This window comes from Amblyraja radiata, chromosome 1 (genome assembly GCF_010909765.2).
Source record: "Amblyraja radiata isolate CabotCenter1 chromosome 1, sAmbRad1.1.pri, whole genome shotgun sequence".
Taxonomy (NCBI): Eukaryota; Metazoa; Chordata; class Chondrichthyes; order Rajiformes; family Rajidae; genus Amblyraja; species Amblyraja radiata.
The window spans coordinates 103170598-103191955 of record NC_045956.1 but is presented as its reverse complement, the minus strand read 5'-3'; the positions used below and the strand labels follow the sequence as shown (position 1 = coordinate 103191955).

At 40.6% G+C, this 21358-nt stretch overlaps 1 protein-coding gene across 5 annotated transcripts in view; it reads left to right on the top strand.

Moving 5' to 3' along the window:
• atp8a1 (ATPase phospholipid transporting 8A1) overlaps positions 1–21358 on the top strand; it is a 330023-nt gene that overhangs the window by 259858 nt on the left and 48807 nt on the right. For all 5 annotated transcript variants that reach the window (XM_033027892.1, XM_033027903.1, XM_033027886.1 and 2 more), the window contains 2 exons: positions 285–359; positions 2502–2624. In XM_033027892.1, the coding sequence (XP_032883783.1) occupies positions 285–359; positions 2502–2624 (198 nt within the window). The remainder of the gene's footprint in view (positions 1–284; positions 360–2501; positions 2625–21358) is intronic.

Sequence of the window (21358 nt, the reverse complement as noted above, 5' to 3'; positions counted from 1 at the left end):
TATACTTATTAACAAAATGCATGACTCAGTACTTCGCAATACTAAATTTTATCTGCCAGTTCTCTGCCCACTCTCCTAACCTGTCCAAGTCCTTTTGCAGAGTCCTTGCTTCCTCTACACTACCTGCCCCTCCACCTATCTTGGCATCATCTGCAACCTTGGCCATAAAGCCTTCAATCCCCAAGGACTGACAGAATATATTGGAAGAAATTGCAAATTCTATCCCTCATGTTTTTTTAAGAGCTCTTGAATTCATTTTTGTTTTGCTTTACTTTCACCTTCAGATCTGGTTCGCTTTTGTGAATGGCTTCTCAGGACAGATACTTTTTGAAAGATGGTGTATTGGTCTCTACAATGTGGTATGTATGCATGCTATTCAGTTTAAGTTGTGATATAATGTCAATGCTCTTCTTATGATAACCAGGAAATACAACTTCCAGCTTCCATCCCATGTTATACTAATTTTGACAAATTCTGAAGTAGTTGTCAGCATATTTATCTTAAGTTTATAAGTAACAGGAGCAGAATTCGGCCATTTGGCCCATCGAGTCTAGTCCATTCAATCTTGGCTGCTGTATCTTTCCCTCCCAATCCAATTCTCCTACATTGCCCATAACCTTTGACATCATTACTATGCACAAAACTGTCAATCTCCCCTTTAACAATACCTAACAACTTCGCCTCCACAGCCAGTTGTGGCAATGAAATTCGACAGATTCACCACCCTCTGACTAAAATAATTCCTCCTCATCTCCTTTCTAAAGGTAGGTCCTTTTATTCTGAGGCCGTGCCCTCTGGTCCTAGACTCTCCCACTAGTGGAGACATCCTCTCCACATCCTCTACCCAGGCCTTTCACTCTTTGGTAAGTTTCAATGAGTTCCCTCCCCTCATCCTTCTAAACTCCAGCGAGAACAGTCCCAGCGCCATCAAACCTTCATCATATGTTAGCCAAATCATCCCCAGGATCATTCTCATAAACCTCCTCTGGACCCTCTCCAACATCGCCACATCCTTCCTCAGATATGGGCCCCAAAACAGCTCTCAATACTCCAAATGTGGTATGGCCAGTGCCTTATAAAGCCTCAGCATTACATCCCTATTTTATCTTCTAGTCCTCTCAAAATTAATGCTAACATTGCATTTGCCGATTTCAGATTAAAATTGCAAGTTAACCCTTTGGGAATCCTATGCCAGCACTCCAAATCCCTTTGCACTGATTTCTGAATTCTCTCATTATTTAGAAAATAGTGATGCCTTTATTCCTACTACAAAGTGCATGACCGCACACTTTGCAACACTGTATGCTATTTGCCACTTCTTTGCCCACTCTCCAAACCTGTGCAAGTGCTTCTGCAGAGTCTCTGCTATCTCCACGCTGCCTGACCCTCCACCTATTTTCCTATCATCTGCAAACTTGGCCACAAAGCTTTCAATTCCCTCATCTAAATTATTGATATACAACGTGAAGAGTCGTGAACCCAACACCGACCCCTACAGAACACCAGTAATCACCTGTAGCTAACCAGAGAAAGCCCACGTTATGCCTTCTGCCATTCAGCCAACCTTCTATCCATGTTAATATTTTCCTTCTAATACAATGGAACCTCACAATTAGTTTTTTCAGATCAATACCATAGTTGCCACATTTTGAATAAAATACTACCAGTAATTATAAAAAAATTGTTGATTAAGTAACATTATTGCGTGCATCACAAGTACAATGGGGATTTGATCATGAGTTGTAGATTCAGTATTCCAAGTCTGTTCATGTCCACAAAGCAGCAGTCCCCAAAATTGTTAAGTTAGTGGGTAAGGTTGTAGTGCCGTTCCACTGCTGGTAAGCCTTGGCCCACTTTTCCGTAAAGATTCACGTTCAAAACATTTTACTTTTTTTTTTAATTGTCAAGAAGACTTCTGCAATCATTTCAATTTATCACTTGATACGATTCAATATCAAATTTAGAACGGAGACGAGGAAACACTTTTTCTCGCAGAGAGTGGTGAGTCAGTGGATTTCTCTGCCTCAGAGGGTGGTGGAGGCAGGTTCTCTGGATGCTTTCAAGAGAGAGCTAGATAGGGCTCTTAAAAATAGCAGAGTCAGGGTATATGGGGAGAAGGCAGGAACGGGGTACTGATTGGGGATGATCAGCCATGATCACATTAAATGGCGGTGCTGGCTCGAAGGGCCAAATGGCCTACTCCAGCACCTATTGTCTATTGTCTAAATAATCAATGATATAAATTGTAGAATTCATGCGTATCTAGATTGTGCAACAGGTCATTGAAATTCTTCTTCTTTTCGTGTCCATCTTGTTACAAATGTTGACCTCGATATCATTGAAATTACTTTAAGCTACTAACATTAAAAATGGATAGCCATCTCCTGTCCAAATGTTATCAGTAAATATTCAGTGAATGTTATTGCAACTATATTTATATTTTGTGGTACATTTCTCGTGTTGCTTGTGTAAAAGAAAATGTCTGTGTGTGTGCCTGTCAGATTTTCACAGCTTTGCCTCCCCTCACTTTGGGAATATTTGAGAGAAGTTGTCGAAAGGAAAATATGTTGAAATATCCAGAGCTATACAAAACGTCACAGAATGCATTGAACTTCAATACAAAGGTAAATAAAGTATTGCATGGAACTTCTATGATCTATTGCTTTTACAAATGTATTTCTTCCCTATTAATTTTTCACTATTTGATTTAAAGTGCCAATACTGTAATTCATTTCATTCGACTAAAGATGGTGACTGAATGAAATAAAACTGAGTTGAATTTTTATATGTTAAAGTTGTGAAGCTGAGTTCAAGAGTAAGAGGCAATGGATAAGCCCAAACTTCAGTTTTGAAATGACATGGTTTGGAAAATCAATGCCACAGGAATTGCTCGGGTGATCTAATAGCACATGATGATTGTGGCAGGCGACTTGTGTCCAATTTGTCATTGGGGCTCATTTGAATTCTAAGAAGGCAAATTGTCTGTACCTCAGTCGGGCATTCCTGTGCAGCTCACTGACAGAACCTGATGACTGCTAACTGGTCAAGCTGACCCTGCAGGTAGGCACTAAGGTGGGAAAGACCAATAAGCAGCAGATATCATGGACCAGGAGTGGCCTCCTTCACTTTAAAACCCTGCCGTTTAAGACATGACAAATCGATACGGTAAAAGTAATCCCTTAACTCATTTAAGAATCTGCAAGAAATGAAATTGGATTGTTGGAGATTTCATAGAACGCGTTAAACCCTTCAGTATTAAGGTTGCAGCTAAACTTTGTGATGTGGAACACAAAGTGCTGGTGGAACTCAGTCGATCAGGCAGCATCTGTGGAGGTAGAGGTGAAAACCCTCATTAGGATTGATGCTTTGTAACTATACATTAACTTCCATAGGATTTGCTAAATTCTGCATTAGTCTTTTTGTTGCTATTTTTTTTTACCATCTGAGAATGTCTAATGCAATTCACCAAAACAAATAGCAAATCACCAACATGCAGAAAGTTGACAATTGTATTATTTCCTCCTTCAAGCTTTTTAGGCCAGCAGTACCAGTAACCGTTTGATGTGGAAACATCACACATATAATGTACAGCATCATCATTAGTTTTTCCTGTATTTATCTGAATTATAATTGGAAGCAAGAGGCAATTTGCATTCAGATTTATTGTGAATTTATTTGTAATTCTGTTTTGGCCGTAGCTGCTTTGGCTTTTTTTAATCAACATCCTATGAAAAGATATGTTCAGAGCAAGCAAGTTTAAAAATGATCTGTAAATAACCACTTAATTTAAATTACATTTCCTAATGATAATTTAGTAGCATTGTCCCTTGTGATTGTTTGTGGATCAACATTTTATTGAGAATTACCATGGAATATATACAATTTGTTGTTAAAGTGGTTGGATTATTAACTTTAGAATATTATAAGATGAAGATATTATAAGGAAAGTCTCTGAGAAAATCGATGGTCGATATTTATGCAAAGAAAAGGGTGGAGTTGTAGAGAGGTGGGGAATGGGGTCATAGTGAAACCTGGAAATTGGCGATTTCTCAGGTATCAGGCAATTTGTTCTGCCCAAATCAGCAACAAAGCCTATTTAGAAATAAAATTGTCTCCAGTTTCTCATCTGGCAGCTGAGCTGTTAGGCAGGAAGGTTCAATGGAACAGGCAGCATCTTCGTGGAGAGAGAGGGGGGAGATTAGGGATGGGGTGAGTGAAGGGACAGTGAACAAATGACAATGTGAGGGTTGAGATAGGAGAGAGAGTGTAGGGAAGAGAGTGAGGAGATAAGATGCATGATCATATAACCATATAACCATATAACAATTACAGCACGGAAACAGGCCATCTCGGCCCTACAAGTCCGTGCCGAACAACTTTTTTCCCTTAGTCCCACCTGCCTGCACTCATACCATAACCCTCCATTCCCTTCTCATCCATATGCCTATCCAATTTATTTTTAAATGATACCAACGGACCTGCCGCCACCACTTCCACTGGAAGCTCATTCCACACCGCTACCACTCTCTGAGTAAAGAAGTTCCCCCTCATGTTACCCCTAAACTTCTGTCCCTTAATTCTGAAGTCATGTCCTCTTGTTTGAATCTTCCCTATTCTCAAAGGGAAAAGCTTGATCACGTCAACTCTGTCTATCATGAGAAAAGAGGAGGCGTCAAATTGTGTTGATAAGAAAGACTGGTTCATGGGGGTAACTATCAGATGCTCATTATGGCTCACATCCAGGCGCTTTTTATGATTCCTGGGCAATATAATCCTTCGGAGTTAAAAGTAAAATTCTAGTTACGATTGAGGCTGGCCTGCTCATATTTAATATTGGACTGACTCAGAAGATCAGCTTAATTGCCAGCTCAGCACATCAATACCGCAACTAGAAATGGGTACATTTGCATTGGGTTTCTGATTGTTACATTTTACCCCCTCTTCCTCTTGCTTCCCTCATACCAACACCTATCCTATAAGCACTTCTGAAAACCCAAGATTGCCTGGGAATCATCAGTGTGTTCACACGAAATTCCAGATTAAAAATAAATCTAATCGCAACATGCTTGGCTATCTTACTTGAATGCCCGTGTTTCAAGAGGAATGTGATGGGAAATAAGCTGTTTGTTCTTGCCTGCTGTTATAAAGCTGTCCTCTGTAGACGGGAGTGGTCATTCCTGATTGAGCCATTTACAGGCCTTGTGTATTTGCAATGTTGTGTGGAAATGGATTACTGACCCTTGTGGAGAGGTGGGTCAGAGGGCAATATGTACTGCTATGAAATTTGTAAGGGATGGGATTGAACACCATTATTTATTATTATGGTGTTATGACAAATATTTGAGTTTTATGCGATATTGTTTACAAAATTATTATAAATGTTTAAAAATGCTGGATTTGGGCTATTGTATTTGGATCAATTGATATACTGCTTTTTAAATTAAGTGTATAGATTATTTTTATTGACTATTTTTCCCTGCCTTTAAATTCTGTTCACTATAGTATTTGCCAAGGAAATAATAGTCAACAAAATTAACTATTTGTAAAATGCAATCCTGATAATGTTCTCAGTTAATTTTGATGAATGTTATGAAGATTGGTAACTTTATTGTGTTGTACCAGGAATTATGTTATTAGAAACTATTTAGTTCTTAGCCACCTTGATGATGATGGTAAAATCTGTCAGATTACACCTTTAAAAAAATATAGATAGTTAATTCCTAATTAATACATTGCATCACAATATCTTGAGTCAAATTGCTGATTTGTATTGTTAAAAACATTTTAGACCAGGTATGCACCGGCCATGCAGCATCCGTGCAAGTAAAATGTCTTTCTGGATTTTAAGAAGCTGAACAATTTGCAGTGACTATAAACTGTGCCATTATAAAAAAAACGTGATTGGCAAAAACGTGACAATTTTCTACATTAACATTTACAAAACTCCACATTTGTAAGTAAAGATATCTGTCCTGTTCTTCACCAAAGCTCATCCATCCAGAACCATTGATTCTAATTGAAGATTCCCTGGATTAAATCTCCCATTCTCACTAATCACTCCCAGCACTCATCATCTGGCTTTATTCACTTGGCCGATTGTACATTGAATACTAGGGAATCTCCAATCAGTTCATAAGTTATCGGAGCAGAATGAGGCTATTCGACCTATCAAGTCTACACTGCCATTCAATCATGGCTGGTCTATCTTTCCCTCTCACCCCATTCTCCTGCCTTCTCCGCATAAGCCCTGACCCCCGTACTAATCAAGAATCTATTAAGATATTCATTGGCTTGACCTCCACAGCTGTATGTGGCAATGAATTCCTTTGATTCACCACCCTCTGACTAAAGAAATTCCTCTTCATCTCCTTTCTAAAGGTACATCCTTTTATTCTGAGGCTATGGCCTCTGGTCCTATCCTCTCCATATCAATTCTACCCATGCTTGTCCAGGTTATCAGGCGCTCATCTTTTGTGACTCACCTTAAGATCCATTTGAAAAAAAAGTATGGTAAAAATTTGATTCACTGCAAACCTCCGACAACCGGTCAACAATTGAATGGTATTAACACAGCAAAACATGCCACGACACTTCACAAGATCATTATCAGACTAAATTGACTACCATTAAAATCTGGGTTTTGGAGGTTGTCTTGTAATCAAACAGCTTCTGACAAATTGTCTCCTTATTTACATAGTAATTTCAAAGAGAATTGGTTTTACATGAAAGTCTCAAATCCCAACAAGCCATTCAGGAAGGTCCTGAAAATATAGGGTGATTTCACGAAAGGTCACTGGAGCGTAAATCCCCACTCACGTGACCGAAAATTTTAACTGGGGGACAAGCGTCACTTCCGGTACATGTTAGTGAATGGGAAAACACGCACTTTCACACCCGTTAAAAACATCGAAAACGGCCAGGTTTTGAGCTGCAATTTACGGAGCCAGTCGGGGTGACCGTGAGGCACAGCTACCTAAATTTACAGTCCAAAAAAAAGATAGAAACTAAGGTAAATACAAGAGTGAGCTGAAGGTGTAAATACAGCGGAAGTGCTAGCGGACTTTTTTCTTGGAGATTTAAAGATCCAAAATATCGGGAATTATCGCGTTTGCTCGCTGCATTTCATCAAAAGTGGCATTATTGACTTTTTATCTTTATTCATTTGTTATATGAAAAGTATTAAAAGTTAGAAACCCGTCAGTAAAATTGCAAAATCGCCCATGGTTCTCGGGTGGGTTTTAACATGCAAAATGAACACGCTTCTGAAGCTCCATTTACCATTTAAATAATCGTAAACTATCAATGCGTTTTGAAATAAATTTTACTGAGATGCAAGTTTACGATTATTTAAAAGTAAATGGAGCTTCAGAACCGTTTTCATTTTGCATGTTAAAACCCACCCGAGAACCATGGGCGATTTTGCAATTTTACTGACGGGTTTCTAACTTTTAATACTTTTCATATAACAAATGAATAAAGATAAAAAGTCAATAATGCCACTTTTGATGAAATGCAGCGAGCAAACGCGATAATTCCCGATATTTTGGATCTTTAAATCTCCAAGAAAAAAGTCCGCTAGCACTTCCGCTGTATTTACACCTTCAGCTCACTCTTGTATTTACCTTAGTTTCTATCTTTTTTTTGGACTGTAAATTTAGGTAGCTGTTCCTCACGGTCACCCCGACTGGCTCCGTTAATTGCAGCTCAAAACCTGGCCGTTTTCGATGTTTTTAACGGGTGTGAAAGTGCGTGTTTTCCCATCCACTAACATGTACCGGAAGTGACGCTTGTCCCCCAGTTAAAATTTTCGGTCACGTGAGTGGGGATTTACGCTCCAGTGACCTTTCGTGAAATCACCCTATAACCAGGCTTCTCCAAGGTCAGAATCTGAACTTCAAAGATAGTGACAATTAATCTTTGTGATTGTGACTCAGTATCGGTACAAGGATGTGTATGTAGTTTAACACACTAATCATTGCGTTGATTGCTTTTCTCATTTTGCCCTGAATTTTTATGTCTGTGATATGATGAACTAATCCACATAATTTATGCTTCAGAAATCTGTTTTGGAAGGAAAGTGGTTCCTTTTCCCTCACTATCCATCAAAATGTTCTACTGCAATATAAAATGTTCAGTTCGCTATTTTAGTACTTTACATTTTTGTCAGTTTTAAATATTGGCATGTTATGCACGTTATTTGTGGGGTTTTTTACATTTGCATTTGTGGTGGGGTATCACAGACATAATGAACAGCATATCTTATTAACATTTCACATTAACTCATTGCTACGTATTGACATTAAATTCTGCAACTTTCCTTATATTTTGGCAGATCTCAGCTCATTTGTGGTTGCTTTTATGATAGAAAATTGAGTGCAGTGTTGTAGTGGTCAAAGAGAATCAATGGGAGCAAATAGACTTTGATCATAATCTTTGAGCCCCTGAACCGATGTTGCATGCTGTTTAATTGCAGAAATGCCAATGGGTAAAATACACCCATGCAGACTGGCATTTACAGCTAATGTGATTGAACATATTTGTCTGATCGATACAAATGTAAACGATTAAACTTGGTACCACCAAACTTCCATTATTTTCAACCTTGGATTCTGACTGATCCAGTAAATGGTTTTCATCTGATAAGAATTTATCATTTTCTGTTGAAGACCATTCACAGAATAATGGTACACCAATCCAGACAGCTAGTAATTTTCAATTCGTATCAATCTACAGACTATTCAACCAATTCAAAAGTCCAGAGGCCCTTGCAAATCTGACTGACATTATGGTTTAACATCACTATAGGATCTTGTACTTTTTTAGTCTGTATGGACTGATTGTGTCTGACAGTCTTTACTGTTCAGGTGACTATTTTGAGTCCAAAATCATTATCTTGCAGTGTTGCTTGTGGCTGGTTAAAAAAGCTGGGAAATAATGCAGAAAGCACATAGCAAGATTAATGTAAGAACTTGTTACTGAATTTGGAGTTGTAATTTTACAAAGGGTTTGAATTTGTTTGAGCTACTTTTTGTTTCATCCAGTTTACTAGCTGCCACAGTAATTGGTGTAGCTGTTTGTCACCAGTATCAGAAAAATATTACCATTGCACTGACACGGATGACACTGTCATGGCACTGATCTCTTTTTGTTAGGAAGTTCTTCAGGGCTGAGCATGATTTGCATCTATTGCTGCTCTGGGTTCTGAAGAGGGGCATGTCGCCAGTGGAGTAGGTGTTATTTGTGCAGTTGAGAGCTCTTCCACTGTTTGTACTGGGCCTCCTCAAATCTTCAAGACGAGACTGCTGCCTTGGATGTCCTTACTTACTCCGTTTTGAGCAGTCATGAGTGAGAGATTTTCATTAGTCAATGAGAATGTTGTATTTTTTAAGGAGACAAGAACATCCTTGAGTTATCGCTATCCTCCTCAAAATCTCTAGTCCCAGTGGAGCTTGGAGTAAACTACTTGGCTCAGACATTTGTGGTCAAGTGTGCAGACGCCATGGCCTGCCCGCTGGAGATAGATGCAAAAGATCAAGGTCTCCACTAGGAATGTTAGCCTGGGAGAAAATGCTAACAATGATTGATATGACCTGCCAGCAGTTCCTCTTCAGTCCTTTACGCTGCTGTAGGTTGTCCATGTCTCTGAAGCATACAGGAAGGCTTGGTGTTGCATTTGTGCTCTTGGACTTGTAGCAACTTCTCAGCGGAAAGACTGGAGGTTGTTGTGAATTACACCATCGATGTACACCTTTGCTGAGATGTACCTCCCAAGATGGAAAATGGTCAATTTTCTTAAGTTTTCACACTAATCACTTGTTTTTAGAAGCAGCTTTTCTGATGGACAAGGGTTACCAGTTGCCTTGGAGCAGTTACCCGACTTTCTTAAACCTGCTAAATTTAAAGGTGAGGAGTCAAAGAGTCATTATCTTCAATGCATTGCCTGATATGAGAAAGAATAACCCATCACAAAATCGCAAACTGGCCTGCACGCCCTTGTTTGATTTTGCTGGAAAAATGACAATTTGTTGAGCAGTTTGGATTTCCTTTTGTATTTCTTGTAAGAAACATAGAAACATAGAAAATAGGTGCAGGAGTAAGCCATTCAGCCCTTCGAGCTAACATCGTCATTCGAAAGCATTTGATAAGGTCCCACATGACTTTCAGAAAGCATTTGATAAGGTCCCACATAGGAGATTAGTGGGCAAAATTGGGGCACATGGTATTGGGGGTAGAGTGCTGACATGGATAGAGAAGTGGTTGGCAGACGAAACAAAGAGTAGGGATTAACGGGTCCCTTTCAGAATGGCAGGCAGTGACTAGTGGGGTACCGCAAGGCTCGGTGCTGGGACCGCAGCTATTTACAATGTACATCAATAATTTGGATGAAGGGATTCAAAGTAACATTAGCAAATTTGCAGATGACACAAAGCTGGGTGGCAGTGTGAACTATGAGGAGGATGCTATGAGAATGTAGGGTGACTTGGACAGGTTGGGGGAGTGGGCAGATGCATGGCAGATGAAGTTTAATGCGGATAAATGTGAGGTTATCCACTTTGGTAGCAAAAACAGGAAGGCAGATTACTGTCTGAATGGCGTCAAGTTGGGAAAAGGGGAAGTACAACGGGATCTGGGTCTATGTACATCAGTCTATGAAAGTAAGCATGCAGGTACAGCAGGCAGTGAATAAAGCGAATGGCGTGTTGGCCTTTATAACAAGAGGAATCAAATATAGGAGCAAAGAGGTCCTTCTGCAGTTGTACAGAGCCCTAGTGAGACCACACCTGGAGTATTGTGTGCAGTTTGGTCCCCTAATTTCAGGAAGGACATTCTTGCTATTGAGGGAGTGCAGCGTATGTTTACAAGGTTAATTCCCGGGATGGCGGGACTGTCATATGTTGAGAGAATGGAGCAGCTGGGCTTGTACACTCTGGAGTTTAGAAGGATGAGAGGGCATCTCATTAAAACATATAAGATTGTTAAGGGCTTGGACACGCTAGAGGCAGGAAACATGTTCCCGATGTTGGGGGAGTCCAGAACCAAGGGCCACAGTTCATGAATAAGGAGTAAGCCATTTAGAACGGAGACAAGGAAACACTTTTTCTCACAAAGAGTGGTGAGTCTGTGGAATTCTCTGCCTCAGAGGGCGGTGGAGGCAGGTTCTCTGGATGCTTTCAAGAGAGAGCTAGATAGGGCTCTTAAAAATAGCGGAGTCAGAGTATATGGGGAGAAGGCAGGAACGTGGTACTGATTGGGGATGATCAGCCATGATCACATTGAATGGCGGTGCTGGCTCGAAGGGCCAAATGGCCTACTCCTGCACCTATTGTCTATTGTCTATAATATGATCATGGCAGATCATCCAAAATCAGTACCCTGTGCCTGCTTTTTCCCCATATTCCTTGATTCCTTTAGCCCCAAGAGCTGAGGGTGGAATAGCAGAAAAATAGCCAATGTTGCAAACCATTTGTAGGCCAAGTAATACCCATAATTTGCTGAACTGGGTGATACTTTGCACTGCATGCTCTGTTGTATTTTTTTTCCACTTGTTCCTCAACTTGAATATTTGTTTCTGTCTTGTAATCTGGGCAATGCAAGATCATCAGCAGCTTGAAATGTGTTCACAGGAGGACCAGCAGGATTGCAAAAGAAACAGTAGAAATAAATAATGCAAGACAATGAATATTAAGGAGAAAAAAAACAGAGTAGAAAGATGCAGAAAAAGATAAGGAAGAAAGTAAGTTAACATTTAAAAACTACCTGCAGAATTTAGGGTTGAGGGCTCTCCAGGTCAAGAGAGTCATGAGTTGGTGAGACTCTAGATTGGTGACGTTTGGTTACATTGCAAGAATTTAAAACTTATTAAAATTTTCATGTACCTCTCCTAATCTTCTCCAACAAGTATAATTCATATTTGCTGAAAAATGCAGCAATTTCTTAACTCTTTGGAAACACATGAACAGAAGAAATGAGAGCAGGAGTGGGTTATTCAGCCCTTGTGCCTGCCATGCCATCCAATTAAATCACAGCCCACCTTTTATCTCAACACCAAGTATTTCAGGTTACCTTGATTTCTAATAATCTGTCTTGAATATATTTGGTGACTCAAATAGAAGAAATATCTTCTTTCCTGAATGACCAGCAATTGAACAATGAAATGGTGGCCCCAGGGAAACATTAACTCTTCAGGTTATAAATCCCTGAGGAATTTTATATGTTTCAATGAAGTAAACCCGTTTGAGAGTACAGGGCCTGTCTACTTAATCTCTCATACAACAAATGTGCTTTCCCAGGAATCAATTTGGTAAATGTATATTACACTCCTGTCGCAAGTATATCCCACCATGTGTAGAGAAATCGGATCTGTATGCAGTATTCCAGATGCAGTCTCACCAGGGTTCACCATAATTGGACCAGTAGGTCCTTCCTATTGTTCTCAAATACTTCTACAATAAAGGCCAACATACTGTTTGCCTTCCTAGTTGCTTGCAATGGAGATGTTATTATTTTTGCAGGGATATGTGGGTGCAGTTCAAGTCATCCAGCAGCTTGGGTTAATTCATAACACAAAGGGTGATCTCCTTGCCAGAAATTGCTCGACGATTCACACGCGAGTGATGTTGAACACGCTATTCTGCCCCATAAACAATTCAGATTGTTCCCTTGATGTCGGAACTGTGAAGTGGAATGAAAATTAACTCTGCTGATTTTTGTACTTAATTGAACTACAACTATTTAAAGTGCACAAATAAATTATCTTCATTAGTTTTTAAGTCATAGGAGCAGAATAGGCCATTGGGCCAATCTACACCAACTACGGTGATCTATCTTGCCCTCTCCCTTGACACACTTATTAATCAAGGTTAGTATGTCAGCTACTCGATGGGCCAACATCGCAAAGCTGAAACCACAGATCAGCAAGTGTTCTGGCGGGTCTGACCTTGCTGCTCTACCACAGCTTTAAGTCCAGGGGTAGGCCCCAGCGAAGGAGCATCTGGCTCCTCATTTGTTGGTAACCGTGTCATGATCTCATTCATTGAATAGGGTAAACAACCTTGATTGAGACTCTTTTTAATTTGTGTATTCTTGATGCATGTAATTAATTTAGAGTAGTTAATTTATCTTTCCCACGTGAAAATAGCCAAAGATGGTCCATTGAATTGACCTGTCAAAAAGGCTGACCAGGCAGCCGGGAGGGTGGTCGGGTGGTGGGGGAGAGGTGGACGGGGCTTCTGCCCAACTGCTTGAGGTGTAGTTGTTGCTGGTGGACCGTTCCACCTGGTGGGATGTCCACAGCAGCAAGCCCGCTTGGATATTTGGAAGTGTAGTGATGGAAATGTGAGTAACATCATAGGCGTAGCACAGAGAGCGAGTGCACGTGGTTGGCCAAACCAAGCACATCCTTGACCAAGACCAGAAGGCCTCCACGTTCCGATCACTCCTAGATGCTCTTTTGTGGCCTTTGTGCAGTTTTCATTTCACTAAATGGAACCTGGCAACACACATGTAAGCTGCGGATGGCAGTATAAAGGCAAGGGAGAAGATGGGGGTATGTGTCTAATTTTGAAATAGTTTTTAGACATTAGACAATAGGTGCAGGAGTAGGCCATTCGGCCCTTCAAGCCAGCACTGCCATTCAATGTGATCATGGCTGATCATCCCCAATCAGTACCCCGTTCCTGCCTTCTCCCCATATCCCCTGACTCCGTTATCTTTAAGAGCCCTATCTAGCTCTCCCTTGAAAGTATCCAGAGAACTGACCTCCACCGCCCTCTGAATCAGAGAATTCCACAGACTCATAACTCTTTATGTGAAAAAGTGTTTCCTCATCTCCGTTCGAAATGGCTTACCCCTTATTCTTAAACAGTGGCCGCTGGTCCTGGACTCCCCCAACATCGGGAACATGTTTCCTACCTCTAGTGTGTCCAACCCTTAATAATCTTATATGTTTCAATAAGATATCCTCTCATCCTTCTAAACTCCAGTATTCAAGCCCAGCCGCTCTCAGCATATGACAGTCCCGCCATCCCGGGAATTAACCTTGTAAATCTACACTGCACTCCCTCAATAGCAATAATGTCCTTCCTCAAATTAGGGGACCAAAACTGCACACAATACTCCAGGTGTGGTCTCACTAGGGCTCTGTACAACTGCAGAAGGACCTCTTTGCTCCTATACTCAACTCCTCTTGTTATGAAGGCCAACATGCCATTCGCTTTCTTCACTGCCTGCTGTACCTGCATGCTTACTTTCATTGACTGATGAACAAGAACCCCCAGATCCCGTTGTACTTCCCCTTTTCCCAATTTGACACCATTTAGATAATAATCTGCCTTCCTGTTTTTGCTACTAAAGTGGATAACCTCACATTTATCCACATTAAACTGCATCTGCCATGCATCTGCCGACTCACCCAACCTGTCCAAATCACCCTGCATTCTCATGGCATCCTCCTCACAGTTCACACTGCCACCCAGCTTTGTGTCATCTGCAAATTTGCTAATGTTACTTTGAATCCCTTCATTTAAATCATTGATGTATATTGTAAATAGTAATAGTTTTTTTCTTTCTTTTCGTACCTCCTTCCCACTAAATCTTCGAATGGCCCAAATTGACACATCTTTCCATTATTCTGTACTCGGCTTCATCCATTAAAAACATTGTAATGTTTTGCTTTTTTTTTAAAAGAGAAAGGTACTAATTTGTTCTGGTTGTTATTCAGTTAATTTCAACCAAAAACACAGTCCACCCTGACACGGACTTCTGCTCCTGAGATGGAATTCTTGCATCTGTCAAGAGGACTGTCAGCCAGGCTTTAGTAGAAGTCGAGGCCCTGTGTAAACATTGAATAAGATTTTTTGCTGTTCACAGTGAAGCCCTTGAGGGATCAAAAACCTGTAGTTCTTATTCATTGTACTTCTCTCAAACTGTACTGCCTTTGTACCATCAGCCAGTTAAATCGGATTACTGGTTTGGGGTGTTTAAAACATTAAATTCATCTTTATATGCAGGAGCATATGTTTATGTTTTTTAGCGTAGAGCCTAGGAGTCTGTTGGATGGTCAAGTGAGCAAAGTCATTATTTATTGAAAATAGAAGCTCTTCTATTTAAAGATTAAATGTTAGCAGTCAAGCATTTAACTAGAAAATATCTTGCTTCATATAATTTTCAATAAACCTTTCTTAGGTTCTTGTTTTTATTCTTAAATTATGATGCTGAATTTGTTGCCATGGGATTGTGTGATGTGAACAAATAGCAGTTTTGTAGATTACTGATAAACTGAGGTTGACTTTTAATTTTTGATCGGAAAGACACCCTCCCTTTATAGACACTGCCCGAATGATGATAATTTAAGTTGTTTACATAATAGGCACGCCAAATCCTACGTCAGTTTGATGCCATTGTCCCTTACCAGATCATTTGATACAATCAGTAACCTTATACTCGACTTTGATTTTGTAACCTCTTACAGTAAAATGCATGCAAACACCCTACATTAAAAAAAATTAAATGTTCCCACTGATGGTCCAATTGCAAAATTGATGTAAGTAACTCATGATGTCAATACTGCACATTAGTTTAGTGCTCCTGTGGCAAGCTGTGTGCATGCTGATCATTAAGTGCCACTTTAAAATATATCTAGAAAGTAATTGGCTTGATTCTGTTTGTTTCCTTTAATTTTATGCTCAATTTTCAAGGAATTTATTTTTATACACTATATATATTGATGGATTGCCTTGACTCACTTTACCCTTTGCTATTTTCAAGAGCTATGAGAAACAGCATATATTGGGTAATTAATATGCATTGATATATTGTTTGCAGTGGGTTGCTGGAATGATTTACTGTTTACCTTCTAGTATTTAAAATTTACATCCCGGGAATAAATGATCCCTCTCATCATTTTGTAAACATCTATCAGCGCACACTTTAGCCTCCGATGCTCCTGAGAAAACATTCCAAGTTTGTCCAGTCTCTCCCTGTAGCTGATACTCTAATCCTGGCAAGATCCTGGTGTGTAGAAAGAAACCGTAGATGCTGGTTTAAACCAAAGATAGACACAAAAAGCTGGAGTAACTCAGTGGGACAGGCAGCATCTCTGGAGAGAAGGAATGGGTGATGTTCCGGGTGGAGACCCTGGTAAACCTCCTCTACACCCACTCCAAAGCTTTCACATTGTTTCTGTTATGCGCTGACCGGAACTATGTGCAATACTCCAAATCTAGCCTTAGCAAAGTTTTATACAACTGCAGTGTGACTTCCTGACAGTTTAAACTCAACTCTGCAACCGATGAATGAATTTCTTAACCCCCCTTTCTATTGTGTTGCCACTATCGGGACGCAATGGACTTGTGCCCCAAGGTCTGTAAGGATACAGCCGCTTACTGTATACTTTCCTCTTGCGGTTGACCTTCCAAACTGCAGACTCTCACACTTCTCAGGATTAAACTCCATCTGCCATTTCTCTGCCCATATTTCCAATTTATCTATATTATGTTGTATTGTTTAACAGCCTACCTCACTGTCCGCAACTCCACCAACTTGTGTGGTCTGCAGGCTTCTTAATCAGCTCATCTATATTTTCATTCAAATCATTTGTGATTTTGTGTGTGTATTATATAGAACATAGAAAACAGGTGGAGGAGTCGGCCATTGGGCCCTTTGAGCCTACACCGCCATTCAATATGATCATGGCTAATCATCCAAAATCAGTACCCCGTTCCTGCTTTTTACCAAATCCCTTGATCCCATTAGCCCTAAGAGCTAAATCTAACTCTCCCTTGAAAACATCCAGTGAATTGGCCTCCACTGCCTTCTGTGGCAGAGAATTCCACAGATTCACAACTCTCTGGGTTAAAAAAAAATTTCTTATCTCAGTCCAAAATTGCCTACCCCTTATTCTTAAACTGTGACTCCCGCAACAACGAAAACATTTTTTCCTGCATCTAGCCTGTCCAATCCCTTAAAATGTTTATATGTTTCTATAAGATATCCTCTCATCCTAAATTCCAGTGAATACAAGGCCAGTCCCGCCATCCCGTGAATTAACCTGGTGAACTACGCTGCACTCCCTCAATAGCAAGAATGTCCATCCTCAAATTAGGAGACCAAAACTGCACACAATACTCCAGGTGTGGTCTCACCCTGTACAACTGCCATCGGATCTCCTTGCTCCTAAAGTCAAATCCTCTCGCAATGAAGGCCAACATGCCGTTAGCTTTCTTCACTGCCTGCTGTACCTGCATGCTTACTTTTAGTGACTGATGTTCAAGGACACTCAGGTCTTGTTGCACCTCCCCTTTTCTCAATCTGACACCGTTCAGATAATAATCATTTATCCACATTATACTGCATCTGCCATGCATCTGCCCACTCACCCAACCTATCCATGTCACCTTGCAGCCTCACAGCATCCTCCTCACAGCTGACTCTGCCGCCCAGCTTTGTGTCATCCGCAATCTTGGAGATGTTACATTTAATTCCCTCGTCTAAATCGTTAACATATATTATAAATAACTGGGGTCCCAGCACTGAGCCTTGTGGCATCCTACTAGTCACTGCAGTACCTCTCACCTCAGGTCCTCTGCCAAGTAAGAGGTACCAGAAGTGATCCTTACAGAACACCAATGGTCACTAGCTTCCTGTCAGAATAACCCCTCTCACTGCCACCATCGGTCTCCATGAAGAAGTTAATTTTGAATCTAATCTACCAAATCTTCATGGATCCCGTATGCCTTGATTTTCTGGATCAGCCTACCATGAGGGACCTTGCTGGTTTAATTTACTTAATTTAATGCATTAATTAAATGCACGTACACAGCAGCCTCTGCCTACCCTCATCAGTCATCTTTGCCACTTCTACAAAAGAAACGCAATCGTTTTTCAGCAATGACCTCACCAGCACAAAATCATGCTGATAATCTCCAATAAATCCACGCTGTTCCAGGTCTGTGTAAATCCCACCACTTAGAATCTTCCCCAGTAATTTCCCTACTACAGATGTAACGCTCGCCAGCCTATTATTACCTGATTTGTCCCCATTGCTTTTAAACAGAAGAACAACTTTGACTGTTCTTCTTCAGTTCTCCAGGACCTCACCTATGGCTAAAGGGATACAAAAATCCCCGTCAATGTCCCTGAAATCATCTCTCTTGCCTCTCTCAGAAACTTGGGATAGATCCCATCAGACTCTCGGACTTACACATCTTAATGTTCTTCTAAAGATACATCCGTTCCTCCTTGATATCAATATGTGCTAGAATGTCAGGAGACCCTTCCCTGATCTCACTGGCCCAGCCCTTCTCTTTGGTGAGTACCAAGGAAAAGTACTAATTTAATATATTGCCCACTTCCTCTGGTTCCAGGCACAAATTCTCTCAATTATCCTTGAGCTATTCCTTCATTGCCCTCTTGTTTTTAATGTGTGTATAAATTACCTTGGGATTCTCCTTCGTCCTACTCACCAACGACACTTCATGCCCTTTTTAACCCTCCTGGTTCCCTACTTGTGAGTTTCCTAATTCTGTTTTTCCCTGCTTTCTTTTTATTCCTCAAAGGCCCTATCTGATTTCAGCTTCCTCAATATTTAATATGCTCCCTTTTAACAAATTTACAACACCTCTCATCGTTCAAGATTCCAGAACCTTGTCTTTCTTCCTCACAAGAACAATTGCTCATGAATTCTGACCAGCTGGCCTTTTAAATGACTTCCACATGTCAGATGCAGACTTGCAGCCACTCTCAATCTACTCCCCCCCCCCCCCCCCCCCCCCCCCCCCCACAAACCCTTCCAGCTCCTGGATAATACTGTTGTAAGTAGTCTTCCTCCATCTTAGCGCTTTCTCTCCAAATGTCCAGACTTATATTTATCTATAATTATCTGAAAACTTACCGAATTATGATCAGTACTCCCCAAATACACTCCAATCTCCTGGCCAGGTGCATTTCTCAATACAAGATCTAGTATGGATCCTTCTGGTTGGACTATCAACATACTGTTTCAAGAAACCCTCCAGGATTCAGCTAACATATTCTGCCCATCAAAGCCCCTGGCACAAAGGAAGCCCAGTCAATATTGGGGAAATTAAAGTCACCCACCACAACAACCCTGTGGCTCTAACATCATTCCACAATCTGCCCACATAACTCTTCCTCTATTTCCTGCTGGCAATTAGGAGACCCAGTCATAGTGATTGGACCTCTCTTATTCCTGAGCTCTAAGCTATCGCCTCATCGGAAAAGACCTCCATGATGTCCCCTCTCAGTGCAGCAGGCTTCTATTGTGTTAGAATGCATCCTTCATGGACACAGTAAGCAAGTTTTGAATGCAGATTTACTTTAGTTTTTCAAATTCCCTGTTTTTCAGGCCAGTGCAGACAAATGATGTGCCGCAGCAGCACATACATAAACACAGTGAACTTGTATGAGGTGTTAAATTCTTGCGTACTTTTCAGTTTGGGGCAAAGGAAACTGGATAACATTACTGTATTTTATTTTTAAATCTCCATCTACAAGTACATTTGAAAGTACTAAATCCTGAGATTAGTAGCTTATTCTAATTCAAGTGAATGAGTGGAATTTGACATGCAAGATTTATGACCTGTTCCGAAAAACATCTCCTGGACACATCATGATAATCTTTTTATAGTTATTTAAATCTTGTTCCTCATTAAGTATATTGTTGGCTGGAATTTAAACGGGCAATCCAGTCTTTGAGGGGATTGTGTATTCTTCAAGCTGCAAGAATAAAATCGTGAACCGCATTTATCAAGGGAAGTGACCAAAGGATCCTATGGCATTAACCAAACAAGAGCAGAGTTCTTTCGGTACCCGGTATAATCTTCCCACTTCAACCAATGCTATTAAAACATTAGAGATGGATGTTGACAAGCCTGGCTCAGCCAGCATTTAAAATGCATCAACAACTAACCTTAAGACGGTAAGCTGCTGCCTTGAATTGCTGCAGTTCTTTCGTTGAAAGTATCCCTAGAGTAAGTTAGAGGCTCCAGAGATCTACCCAGTTACAGGGAAGAATGTTAACGGATTTGGAGGGGAACTTGCAGACAATAATCCCATGTTCCTGCTGTACTTTTTCTTCCCACATGGCTAATATTGTAGGTTTGGAATGTGCTGTCAAAGAAAACTTATCAAGTTGCTACAATACATTTTGGCAATCACAGGTTATCGTGTGCCAGTGGTGGAGGGTGTGAATGTCAGTACAGGGTGCAAATCAAGCCTGCTGCTTTATCCTGGATGGTGTCGATCTCCGTCTGCTATTGGCACTGCTCCCATCCAAACAAATGGACAATTTGACAGCACATTACTGAATTGTGTGTTGTTGATGGTGGAACCTCTTTGGGGAGTAGCAGCACTTACATGGGAAACCCAGTCTGTGGCTGATTTAGTTAAGTTTCTGGTTAATGGCAATAACCCAGAATTTGACACGGGAGATTTAGTGTTGTAGTCTTTTATTAGGCCCCCAGCCTTCATGCTGCACTTGGTTATCTTCAGGCAAGATGTCAAGACAATTATTCTTGCCTCTCTGGAATAGTATTGTGGCCTAAGCTCTGTCCTTCAAGACTGGTGTAGATCAATCGGTGATGTCCAACTAACCTACTTTCTCCTTTCTTACCACTGTATTTCTTCCATGAGGTGTTCAGCATGGAAGTTTACTAATTCATTAGCTACGTGAAATAAATAGATTGCAATGAGCAATTAAGAAGTGCTGTAACTGATTATTTGAGACAATCTGGGGTCCAGATTTAATGTTCAGATTTCCAAGACTCTTCCTTTCCAACTGTAAGTTGCTTGTTTCCATATTTGGAACCAGATATTTTGGTGGAAGGTCAAATTGCATCCTGGAATCTTAATGGAGTCCAAAGAATAAGCGAACAGGTATAATTCTGTATGTGTGACCAGGTGACTAGTCTATGTGACAGCTCTCCCAAATACTAATGCACTCCAGCAAGTGAGCCTTTGTCCTACCCGTGTATGTTATCCAGATTGATGCCAAGGGACCTGTCAGCTTTTACTCCTTTTGCAATGTTATCATAGATTGGCCCAGTCCTGTGTCGATGGATGGATCAACGACATAATTGTTGATCTGTTACCATTTACAGACCAGGCCGAGTGTAGATTGGAAATTGTCTTTCTTTAGAAAATCAATTGAATGTGATCCTTTGAAAAAGTGGCTGAATGGGGGATGCAGTTGAGTTTTAATATTGAAAAGATGAGATCATCTGTTAATGTTTTCATAGAAACACTCAGGGTTGCAAAAAAAAATCTGTTAATTCCATCAAAACTCGGACCTCTGTGCCTGACCCTTTTCCCCCTCTGGTGCCTGCAAATAAGTAGTTTCTAC